Below are 13,571 nucleotides of genomic sequence, written 5' to 3'. Positions count from 1 at the left end.
TGGATTTGTCATGAATAAGATCAGAATCGTAAGGACACCTTTTAGATTTACTAAGGTCTGACATGTTTAGTAACTTTACCAGTGGCAATAGCCAGGCGAAGAGGGCGGTGCGTAACTGGCAAACTGGATGTGACACACTCACAGACTTTCTTATTGGGCGGGGCATCGAAATGAAAACAATAACAATATTTCGGGGCTGTAAATCAAATTTTGAAAGTATATACAGTTGTGTTCATAAGTTTACATACCCTGGGAGAATTTATGATTTCTTGGCCATTCTTCAGAGAATATGAATGATAACACAAAAACCTTTCTTCCACTCATGCTTAATGGTTGTGTGGAGCTATTTATTGGCAAACAACTGTGTTTACTCTTTTTGAATCAAAATGACAAAAGAAAGTACCAAAATGACCCTGATCAAAAGTTTACATACCCCAATGACTTTGATCTGATAACATGCACAAAAGTTGACACAAACAGGTTTGAATGGCTAATCAAGGTTCCAATCCTCACCTGTGACCTGTTCGTTTGTAATTACCGTATTTTTCGGAGTATAAGTCGCTCTGGAGTATAAGTCGCACCGGCCGAAAATGCATAATAAATAAATCTTATACGTGTAGTCTCTTACGTGAATGAGCTAAATAATAATATTTGATATTTTACGGTAATGCTTTAATAATTTCACACATAAGTCGCTCCTGAGTATAAGTCGCACCCCAGGCCAAACTATTAAAAAAAACTGCAACTTATAGTCCGAAAAATACCGTACAATGATTTGCAAATCCTTTTCAACATATATTCAATTGAATAGACTGCAAAGACGAGATATTTAACGTTCGAACTGAGAAACTTTGTTATTTTTTGCAAATATTAGCTCATTTGGAATTTGATGCCTGCAACATGTTTCAAAAAAGCTGGCACAAGTGGCAAAAAAGACTGAGGAAGTTGAGGAACGCTCATCAAACACTTATTTGGAACATCCCACAGGTGAACAGGCTAATTGGGAACAGGTGGGTGCCATGATTGGGTATAAAAGCAGCTTCCATGAAATGCTCAGTCATTCACAAACAAGGATGGGGCGAGGGTCGCCACTTTGTGAACAAATGTATGAGCAAATTATCGAACAGTTTAAGAACAACATTTCTCAACCAGCTATTGCAAGGAATTTAGGGATTTCACCATCTATGGTCCGTAATATCATCAAAGGGTTCAGAGAATCTGGAGAAATCACTGCACGTACGCAGCTAAGCCTGTGACCTTCGATCCCTCAGGCTGTACTGCATCAAGAAGCGACATCAGTGTGTAAAGGATATCACCACATGGGCTCACGAACACTTCAGAAACCCACTGTCAGTAACTACAGTTGGTCGCTACATCTGTAAGTGCAAGTTAAAACTCTCCTATGCAAGGCGAAAACCGTTTATCAACAACACCCAGAAACGCCGTCGGCTTCGCTGGGCCCGAGCTCATCTAAGATGGACTGATACAAAGTGGAAAAGTGTTCTGTGGTCTGACGAGTCCACATTTCAAATTGTTTTTGGAAACTGTGGACGTCGTGTCCTCCGCACCAAAGAGGAAAAGAACCATCCGGATTGTTATAGGCGCAAAGTTGAAAAGCCAGCATCTGTGATGGTATGGGGGTGTATTAGTGCCCAAGACATGGGTAACTTACACATCTGTGAAGGTGCCACTAATGCTGAAAGGTACATACAGGTTTTGGAGCAATATATATTGCCATCCAAGCAACGTTGCCATGGACGCCCCTGCTTATTTCAGCAAGACAATGCCAAGCCACGTGTTACATCAACGTGGCTTCATAGTAAAAGAGTGCGGGTACTAGACTGGCCTGCCTGTAGTCCAGATCTGTCTCCCATTGAAAATGTGTGGCGCATTATGATAAATATATATATATATATATATATATATATATATATATATATATATATATATATATGTGGCCCCCCCGGGCAAAAAGTTTTGCGCGGAGCAGCAAAAGTCGGCGCAGCGTCTCGCTGGCTTGATTCCTGATTGGCTGAGGTTCATCACTGCTACTTCATCCACGAAGCGGCACCCTGGGACCCGGCTGACCCCCTCGTCAGATGATGCTGATTATAGAGTAGGAGCGCCACAATGGATGTCATCGGCCCCTAACGATCCCCACAGGGAAATGAGGATAAAGCGGGGCCGGAGATAATGTTGCAGTTAGATTCTTCCTCGACCTGATTTATTGTCTTTCCGTTCACCTGCACAACGGGTGCCTGATTTCATGCTCCGTCTGTGACCGTCTCACTGAGGATGCAGCATCTTATTTCTACTTGCAACTAAAATGGCAGAGCAAAAATGACAGAAATCCATTTACATTAAAGGGGAACTGCACTTTTTTATTTTAATTTCCCTGTCGTTCACAATCATTATGAAAGAAATGACAACGGATTGATTTTATGAATTGTGCTATGACGCATTCAAGATCTAGACATTCAAACGTTATTATAAGTTCATAATTGCCGAGTAACCGAATCATGACCTTCGTCAGATGCTCATAATTGCAAAATATTTGTTGGAGAAGTCGCGTTTATCGATGCTTTCTTCTTCTTGTCACACGCCATCCACGCCGTGAAACTGCTAGTACTTATAGTCCGGAAAATAAGATAAGGCCCCTTAGTTTGATATTCGCAGGTGGATTTGATCACTTCTCGTAGGAAAGAGGCCTTAATTGGGACTTAGGAATGCAAAAGTGATAGCCCTATCCTTGAGAAGAGACTACATGTTCAGCCCAACGCCAACATACAAAATGTTGGTGTTGTTTACTTGACTCATATTGCCATTATAGTGCAGTCTACACGTGTCTCTTATGTGTGACTGCCATCTACTGGTCACACTTATCATTATAGCATTAGGCGCACCGGGTTATAAGGCGCACTGTCGAGTTTTGAGGGGGAAAAAATAATTTTAAGTGCGCCTTAGAGTCCGGAAAATAACATAAGTCCCCTTAGTTTGATATTCGCAGGTGGATTGGATCACTTCTCATAGGAAAGAGGCCCTAATTGGGACTTTCAAAAGTGATAGCCCTATCCTTGAGAAGAGACTACATGTTCAGCCCAACGCCAACATATAAAATGTTGGTGTTGTTTACTTGACTCATATTGCCATTATAGTGCAGTCTACGCGTGTCTCTTATGTGTGACTGCCATCTACTGGTCACACTTATCATTACACCATGTACCAAATAAAATGTATTCGAGGTCGGTAAGCAAAATCAGAATTATCCCGTTCATTAGGTGCCCCGGGTTATAAGGCGTACTGTCGAGTTTTGAGGGGGGGAAAATGATTCTAAGTGCGCCTTATAGTCCGGAAAATAAGATAAGGCCCCTTAGTTTGATATTCGCAGATAGATTGGATCACTTCTCGTAGGAAAGAGGCCCTAATTGGGACTTAGGAATGCAAAAGTGATAGCCCTATCCTTGAGAAGAGACTTCATGTTCAGCCAAACGCCAACATATAACATGTTGGTGTTGTTTACTTGACTCATATTGCCATTACAGTGCAGTCTACACGTTTCTCTTATGTGTGACTGCCATCTACTGGTCACACTTATCGTTACACCATGTACCAAATAAAATTTCTTCGAGGTCGGTAAGCAAAACCAGAATTATTACGTTCATTAGGCACAACGGGTTATAAGTGAATTAGTGAAATGAATTATATTTATATAGCGCTTTTCTCAAGTGACTCAAAGCGCTTTACATTGTGAAACCCAATATTTAAGTTACATTTTTAAACCAGTGTGGGTGGCACTGGGAGCAGGTGGGTAAAGTGTCTTGCCCAAGGACACAACGGCAGTGACTAGGATGGCGGAAGCGGGGATCGAACCTGCAACCCTGAAGTTGCTGGCATGGCCGCTCTACCAACCGAGCTATACCGCCCATAAGGCACACTGTCGAGTTTTGAGGGGGGTAAAATGATTTTAAGTGCGATTTATAGACCGGGAAATAAGATAATGCTCCTTATTTTCATATTCGCAGGTGGATTGAGGCCATAATTGGGATTTAGGAATGCAAAAGTGATAGCCCTATTCTTGAGAAGACCGGTAACAAAATATTGGTATCGGGACAACACGACATTACAGCATGTATTTCTACAGAAAAGGCTTTCAAATAAGATCAAAATGAATTACTGAGGGATAATGAAGATGTTTTATTTACTTATGTACAATCTAGCTTTAGTCCTAACTAGAGATGCCGATAAATGCTTTAAAATGTTATATCGGAAATTATCGGTATTGGTTTCAACCTCCCGATTTTCCCGGGAGACTCCCGAATTTCAATGCCCCTCTCGAAAATCTCCCGGGGCAACCATTCTCCTGAATTTCTCCCGATTTCCACCCGGACAACAATATTGGGGGCGTGCCTTCAAGGCACTGCCTTTAGCGTCCTCTACAACCTGTCGTCACGTCCGCTTTTCCTCCATACAAACAGCGTGCCGGCCCAGTCACATAATATATGCAACTTTGACACACACACACAAATGAATTTCCATGCATACTTGGTCAACAGCCATACAGGTCACACTGAGGGTGGCCGTATAAACAACTTTAACACTGTTACAAATATGCGCCACACTGTGAACCCACACCAAACAAGAAATGACAAACCGATTTCGGGAGAACATCCGCACCGTAACACAACATAAACACAACAGAACAAATACCCAGAAGCCCTTGCAGCACTAACGCTACAATATACACCCCCCGCTACCACCAAACCCCGCCCACCTCAACCTCCTCATGCTCTCTCAGGGAGAGCATGTCCCAAATTCCAAGCTGCTGTTTTGAGGCATGTTAAAAAAAAAATAATGCACTTTGTGACTTCAATAATAAATATGGCAGTGCCATGTTGGCATTTTTTTTTCCATAACTTGAGTTGATTTATTTTTGGAAAACCTTGTTACATTGTTTAATGCATCCAGCGGGGCATCACAACAAAATTATACATAATAATGTGTTAATTCCACGACTGTATATATCGGTATCGGTTGATAACGGAATCGGTAATTAAGAGTTGGACAATATCGGCAAAAAAGCCATTATCGGACATCTGTAGTCCTAACGCTGCTTGTAGGGGAAGCATGCTGTGCGACGTGATGTGATGTCAGCGAGCGCTAATGAGACACCTTTTTTTTTATCACACACTCGTGCGTGTTACCTTCTGACGAAGGTAGATTGTACGGTTCCTGTCGTTTTAGCGTCTGAGGAAAAAGGTGCTTCAAGGTCTCACCGTCTTAGCCAACAGGAATGTTTAGGGGGTTGTTGTATAGTTCTGTGGATTTGATGTGCATCAGACGCCTCCTCGCTTCTAACGGCTTCGTCTCACGTCATTTGACACCTTCTGCTCTCTCTCTCTCTCCCAGGATCTCCACAGAGCACTCTCCCAAGCTGCAGATCAGGAGTCACAGCTATCTGCGGGCTGTTAGCGAGGTTTCTATCAATAGGAGTCTGGACAGCTTGGACCCGGCGGGGCTGCTGGCCTCGCCTAAATTCCGCTCCCGCAACGAGAGCTACATGAGAGCCATGAGCACCATCAGCCAGGTTGGTGGCACCTCCCCTTATGCTCCTTCTACACCGGGGGCCTTCGATTAAGTTGTTTCGGGGCCCAACTTCAGAGAACCAGCATCCTCTACAGTACATCAGTGTTTTGCAACCTTTTTTGAGCCAAGGCACATTTTATTGTGTTGAAAAAATCCGGAGGCACACTGTCAGGTTTAAACATCGATGACATCTATTAAAGCAGACAAGAAGCAAGGAATTAGACAGAGACAGGATTCAATTTTGCTCAATTTGAGGAGAAACGTGTCGACCTGTAACCTCGCACAGTGTCACCCACGCTCTGACGAAAAAAGGTTCACGTCTCCTCTTTTATTTGGATATTCCCTGTTTACTAGAGATGTCCGATCATATTGAACTTGGATGGCACTCTAAGTTCATATGTGAGTCAAAGCAGGTGGCCAAATACTTTTAGCAATATAGTGTACAAACCCCGTTTCCATATGAGTTGGGAAATTGTGTTAGATGTAAATATAAACGGAATACAATGATTTGCAAATCATTTTCAACCCATATTCAATTGAATGCACTACAAAGACAACATATGTGATGTTCAAACTCATAAACTTTATTTTTTTTTTGCAAATAATAATTAACTTAGAATTTCATGGCTGCAACACGTGCCAAAGTAGTTGGGAAAGGGCATGTTCACCACTGTGTTACATGGCCTTTCCTTTTAACAACACTCAGTAAACGTTTGGGAACTGAGGAGACACATTTTTTAAGCTTCTCAGGTGGAATTCTTTCCCATTCTTGCTTGATGTACAGCTTAAGTTGTTCAACAGTCCGTGGGTCTCCGTTGTGGTATTTTAGGCTTCATAATGCGCCACACATTTTCATTGGGAGTCAGGTCTGGACTACAGGCAGGCCAGTCTAGTACCCGCACTCTTTTACTATGAAACCACGTTGATGTAACACGTGGCTTGGCATTGTCTTGCTGAAATAAGCAGGGGCGTCCATGGTAATGTTGTTTGGATGGCAACATATGTTGCTCCAAAACCTGTATGTACGTTTCAGCATTAATGGTGCCTTCACAGATGTGTAAGTTACCCATGTCTTGGGCACTAATACACCCCCATACCATCACAGATGCTGGCTTTTCAACTTTGCGCCTATAACAATCCGGATGGTTCTATTCCTCTTTGGTCCGGAGGACACGACGTCCACAGTTTCCAAAAACAATTTGAAATGTGGACTCGTCAGACCACAGAACACTTTTCCACTTTGTATCAGTCCATCTGAGATGAGCTCAGGCCCAGCAAAGCCGACGGCGTTTCTGGGTGTTGTTGATAAACGGTTTTCGCCTTACATAGGAGAGTTTTAACTTGCACTTACAGATGTAGCGACCAACTGTAGTTACTGATAGTGGGTTTCTGAAGTGTTCCTGAGCCCATGTGGTGATATCCTTTACACACTGATGTCGCTTGTTGATGCAGTACAGCCTGAGGGATCGAAGGTCACAGGCTTAGCTGCTTACGTGCAGTGATTTCTCCAGATTCTCTGAACCCTTTGATGATATTACAGACCGTAGATGGTGAAATCCTTAAATTCCTTGCAATAGCTGGTTGAGAAAGGTTTTTCTTAAACCGTTCAACAATTTGCTCACGCATTTGTTGACAAAGTGGTGACTCTCGCCCCATCCTTGTTTGTGAATGACTGAGCATTTCATGGAATCTACGTTTATACCCAATCATGGCACCCACCTGTTCCCAATTTGCCTGTTCACCTGTGGGATGTTCCAAATAAGTGTTTGATGAGCATTCCTCAACTTTATCAGTATTTATTGCCACCTTTCCCAACTTCTTTGTCACGTGTTGCTGGCATGAAATTCTAAAGTTAATGATTATTTGCAAAAAAAAAAAATGTTTATCAGTTTGAACATCAAATATGTTGTCTTTGTAGCATTTTCAACTGAATATGGGTTGAAAATGATTTGCAAATCATTGTATTCCGTTTATATTTACATCTAAGACAATTTCCCAACTCATATGGAAACAGGGTTTGTACTACCGCAAAGAAAGCACTTTCCGTGTTTACCAGCATCAATGGCAGACTTTGGAGCGTTATAGTGTAGCGCTATTGCCAAATGTTTCAAATTACAACATAAAACAGTGACTTACGATGTGCGACTGATAGGATGGTTGTATCTTTCAGCACCTGTGCTCTCCTTGAGCATTTAAATTCAGATAGTATTAGGTCTTTAGTGTGTGGATTTTTAAAGTCGACCAACTTCTGGGCTTGGTGCCACAACCTTCAACTATACAGATGTGACGCATGATTAATCAAAGCTGCGAGCTGCGTTGAAGGGGCCCTCGCCCCCGTTTCACCATCAGGTTTGTCGCTCGCGACACCCTGACCCACTGTCAAAAATTTCAGGAAGAGCACAGCATGTGTCAGGAACCTATGACTGTTATGTTTTTCCACCACGAGGACACATACGTAGAATACAAAATCACAACACAAAAAACACAGAACAGTGCCATTTCAAAAAGAGAGGTAAAACAAAAGTAGTGAACAGAAGGAAAAAGATTATAAATAAATACCGCGATAACGTCGGACAAGCAGAAATGCACAAAGCCATAACACAAATAATAACACACCTTTCCGTTTATGGTATGTGCTGCACATGCCAAGGTAAATTATTCCGATTTGAGGTGAAATGCATGAAATGCTCGTTTATTTACGGGTTAGAATGCATAAAAAAATTAAAAAATCCATCCGTCATCATGTCTTTCATAATGATTGTGAACGATTCCCCCAAAAGTGCAGTTCCCCTTTAACAATCAGGTCACACTCCTGGCAAAGTTTGAAGAGGACCCTCCCCAATCGCCCAATTAGTGCCTGCTAGTGTGTGAGCTCGGAATAGCTGACGAAACTAAAGCCACTCCATCCCCTATTCTACCTCTGTGACACCCTGCTTCTCCTTGCAACGTGCAGCCTCGTTATCATTCCCCGTGAATAATTCATTATGGGATTGATTAAAATGATGAACAATTTAAGATCATGTAAAAGAGGCATGAGAAACTACGTTTTATGTTAAAATTGGTCAAAAAAAATGATTAAAAGGTATGACGTTCGGAAGGGTCGATGATGGTGTAGTTTACCACTCCCCCACTAGGTTGCGCTAGTTAGCCTTTTAGTTGGGCTGATTCATGGACCTTTGAGGTGTCCTTTGGTCTCCTTTTTCCCGGGCGAGGCCTTGAGGGGACGCACACACACAGTGGACCTGGCAGGTACACAAATGTCACCGAACGATTTTAGCGATTAAAAAGCCAAAATATTCAAGCGGATTGAACCAAAGAGGAAGGTCAGCAAAGATCGCTGACGTTTCAGTACTGGCTCAACGTTTTCCAGGCCAAGACCCCCACAATGATGGAGAGCAGCTACTTTGGGGGACACTTAATTTAATAGCGATAGAGTACCGTATTTTCCGGACTATAAGGCGCACTTAAAAATGTTTAATTTTCTCAAAAACTCGACAGTGCGCCTTATAACCCGGTGCGCCTAATGTACGGAATCATTTTGGTTGTGCTTACCGACCTTGAGGCTATTTTATTTGGTACATAGTGAAATGATAAGTCTGACCAGTAGATGGCAGTCACACATAAGAGATATGTGTAGACTGCAATATGATGGCAGTCACACATAATGAGATACGTGTACCGTATTTTCCGGACTATAAGGAGCACTTAAAAATGTTTAATTTTCTCAAAAACTCGACAGTGCGCCTTATAACCCGGTGCGCCTAATGTACGGAATCATTTTAGTTGTGCTTACCGACCTTGAAGCTATTTTATTTGGTACATGGTGAAATGATAAGTCTGACCAGTAGATGGGAGTCACACATAAGAGATACGTGTAGACTGCAATATGATGGCAGTCACACATAATGAGATACGTGTACGGTATTTTCCGGACTATAAGGCGCACTTAAAAATGTTTAATTTTCTCAAAACTCGACAGTGCGCCTTATAACCCGGTGCGCCTAATGTACGGAATCATTTTAGTTGTGCTTACCGACCTTGAAGCTATTTTATTTGGTACATGGTGAAATGATAAGTCTGACCAGTAGATGGCAGTCACACATAAGAGATACGTGTAGACTGCAATATGATGGCAGTCACACATAATGAGATACGTGTACGGTATTTTCCGGAGTATAAGGCGCACTTAAAAATGTTTAATTTTCTCAAAAACTCGACAGTGCACCTTATAACCCGGTGTGCCTAATGTATGGAATCATTTTAGTTGTGCTTACCGACCTTGAAGCTATTTTATTTAGTACATGGTGAAATGACAAGTCTGACCAGTAGATGGCAGTCACACATAAGAGATACGTGTAGACTGCAATATGATGGCAGTCACACATAATGAGATACGTGTACGGTATTTTCCGGACTATAAGACGCACTTAAAAATGTTTAATTTTCTCAAAAACTCGACAGTGCGCCTTATAACCCGGTGCGCCTAATGTACGGAATCATTTTGGTTGTGCTTACCGACCTTGAAGCTATTTTATTTGCTACATGGTGAAATGATGAGTCTGACCAGTAGATGGCAGTCACACATAAGAGATACGTGTAGACTGCAATATGATGGCAGTCACACATAATGAGATACGTGTACAGTATTTTCCGGACTATAAGGCGCACTTAAAAATGTTTAATTTTCTCAAAACTCGACAGTGCGCCTAATAACCCGGTGCGCCTAATGTACGGAATAATTTTAGTTGTGCTTACCGACCTTGAAGCTATTTTATTTGGTACATGGTGAAATGATAAGTCTGACCAGTAGATGGCAGTCACACATAAGAGATATGTGTAGACTGCAATATGATGGCAGTCACACATAATGAGATACATGTACCGTATTTTCCGGACTATAAGGCGCACTTAAAAATGTTTAATTTTCTCAAAAACTCGACAGCGCGCCTTATAACCCGGTGCACCTAATGTACGGAATCATTTTGGTTGTGCTTACCGACCTTGAAGCTATTTTATTTGCTACATGGTGAAATTATGAGTCTGACCAGTAGATGGCAGTCACACATAAGAGATACGTGTAGACTGCAATATGATGGCAGTCACACATAATGAGATACGTGTACCGTATTTTCCGGACTATAAGGCGCACTTAAAAATGTTTAATTTTCTCAAAACTCGACAGTGCGCCTAATAACCCGGTGCGCCTAATGTACGGAATCATTTTAGTTGTGCTTACCGACCTTGAAGCTATTTTATTTGGTACATGGTGAAATGATAAGTCTGACCAGTAGATGGCAGTCACACATAAGAGATATGTGTAGACTGCAATATGATGGCAGTCACACATAATGAGATACGTGTAGCGTATTTTCCGGACTATAAGGCGCACTTAAAAATGTTTAATTTTCTCAAAACTCGACAGTGCGCCTTATAACCCGGTGCGCCTAATGTACGGAATCATTTTGGTTGTGCTTACCGACCTTGAAGCTATTTTATTTGGTACATGGTGAAATGATAAGTCTGACCAGTAGATGGCAGTCACACATAAGAGATACGTGTAGACTGCAATATGATGGCAGTCACACATAATGAGATACGTGTACCGTATTTTCCGGACTATAACGCGCACTTAAAATCTTTTAATTTTCTCAAAACTCGACAGTGCGCCTTATAACCAGGTGCGCCTAATGTACGGAATCATTTTAGTTGTGCTTACCGACCTTGAAGCTATTTTATTTGGTACATGGTGAAATGATAAGTCTGACCAGTAGATGGCAGTCACACATAAGAGATACGTGTAGACTGCAATATGATGGCAGTCACACATAATGAGATACGTGTACCGTATTTTCCGGACTATAAGGTGCACTTAAAAATGTTTAATTTTCTCAAAAACTCGACAGCGCGCCTTATAACCCGGTGCGCCTAATGTACGGAATAATTTTAGTTGTGCTTACCGACCTTGAAGCTATTTTATTTGGTACATGGTGAAATGATAAGTCTGACCAGTAGATGGCAGTCACACATAAGAGATATGTGTAGACTGCAATATGATGGCAGTCACACATAATGAGATACATGTACCGTATTTTCCGGACTATAAGGCGCACTTAAAAATGTTTAATTTTCTCAAAAACTCGACAGCGCGCCTTATAACCCGGTGCACCTAATGTACGGAATCATTTTGGTTGTGCTTACCGACCTTGAAGCTATTTTATTTGCTACATGGTGAAATTATGAGTCTGACCAGTAGATGGCAGTCACACATAAGAGATACGTGTAGACTGCAATATGATGGCAGTCACACATAATGAGATACGTGTACCGTATTTTCCGGACTATAAGGCGCACTTAAAAATGTTTAATTTTCTCAAAACTCGACAGTGCGCCTAATAACCCGGTGCGCCTAATGTACGGAATCATTTTAGTTGTGCTTACCGACCTTGAAGCTATTTTATTTGGTACATGGTGAAATGATAAGTCTGACCAGTAGATGGCAGTCACACATAAGAGATATGTGTAGACTGCAATATGATGGCAGTCACACATAATGAGATACGTGTAGCGTATTTTCCGGACTATAAGGCGCACTTAAAAATGTTTAATTTTCTCAAAACTCGACAGTGCGCCTTATAACCCGGTGCGCCTAATGTACGGAATCATTTTGGTTGTGCTTACCGACCTTGAAGCTATTTTATTTGGTACATGGTGAAATGATAAGTCTGACCAGTAGATGGCAGTCACACATAAGAGATACGTGTAGACTGCAATATGATGGCAGTCACACATAATGAGATATGCGTACCGTATTTCCCGGACTATAAGGCGCACTTAAAATCTTTTAATTTTCTCAAAACTCGACAGTGCGCCTTATAACCCGGTGCACCTAATGTACGGAATCATTTTGGTTGTGCTTACCGACCTTGAGGCTATTTTATTTGGTACATAGTGAAATGATAAGTCTGACCAGTAGATGGCAGTCACACATAAGAGATATGTGTAGACTGCAATATGATGGCAGTCACACATAATGAGATACGTGTACCGTATTTTCCGGACTATAAGGCGCACTTAAAAATGTTAAATTTTCTCAAAAACTCGACAGCGCGCCTTATAACCAGGTGCGCCTAATGTACGGAATCATTTTAGTTGTGCTTACCGACCTTGAAGCTATTTTATTTGGTACATGGTGAGATGATAAGTCTGACCAGTAGATGGCAGTCACACATAAGAGATACGTGTAGACTGCAATATGATGGCAGTCACACATAATGAGATACGTGTACCGTATTTTCCGGACTATAAGGTGCACTTAAAATTTTTTAATTTTCTCAAAAACTCGACAGCGCGCCTTTTAACCCGGTGCGCCTAATGTACGGAATCATTTTGGTTGTGCTTACCGACCTTGAAGCTATTTTATTTGGTACATGGTGAAATGATAAGTCTGACCAGTAAATGGCAGTCACACATAAGAGATGTGTGTAGACTGCAATATGATGGCAGTCACACATAATGAGATACGTGTACCGTGTTTTCCGGACTATAAGGCGCACTTAAAAATGTTTAATTTTCTCAAAAACTCGACAGCGCGCCTTATAACCCGGTGCGCCTAATGTACGGAATCATTTTGGTTGTGCTTACCGATCTTGAAGCTATTTTATTTGGTACATGGTGAAATGATAAGTCTGACCAGTAGATGGCAGGCACACATAAGAAATATGTGTAGACTGCAATATGATGGCAGTCACACATAATGAGATAAGTGTACGGTATTTCCGGACTATAAGGCGCACTTAAAAATGTTAAATTTTCTCAAAAACTCGACAGTGCGCCTTATAACCCGGTGCGCCTAATGTACGGAATAATTCTGGTTTTTCTTACCGACCTCGAAGCTATTTTATTTGGTACATGGTGAAATGATAAGTCTGACCAGTAGATGGCAGTCACACATAAGAGATACATGTAGACTGCAATATGATGGCAGTCAC

At 41.7% G+C, this 13,571-nt stretch overlaps 1 protein-coding gene across 2 annotated transcripts in view; it reads left to right on the top strand.

Moving 5' to 3' along the window:
• dlgap1b (discs, large (Drosophila) homolog-associated protein 1b) overlaps positions 1 to 13,571 on the top strand; it is a 327,908-nt gene that overhangs the window by 183,348 nt on the left and 130,989 nt on the right. For both annotated transcript variants that reach the window (XM_061965826.1, XM_061965825.1), the window contains exon 5: positions 5,407 to 5,584. In XM_061965826.1, coding sequence (XP_061821810.1) covers positions 5,407 to 5,584 — 178 coding nt within the window. The remainder of the gene's footprint in view (positions 1 to 5,406; positions 5,585 to 13,571) is intronic.

This window comes from Nerophis lumbriciformis, linkage group LG07 (genome assembly GCF_033978685.3).
Source record: "Nerophis lumbriciformis linkage group LG07, RoL_Nlum_v2.1, whole genome shotgun sequence".
NCBI classification, from domain to species: domain Eukaryota; kingdom Metazoa; phylum Chordata; class Actinopteri; order Syngnathiformes; family Syngnathidae; genus Nerophis; species Nerophis lumbriciformis.
This window is presented reverse-complemented; position numbering and strand designations above follow the sequence as displayed.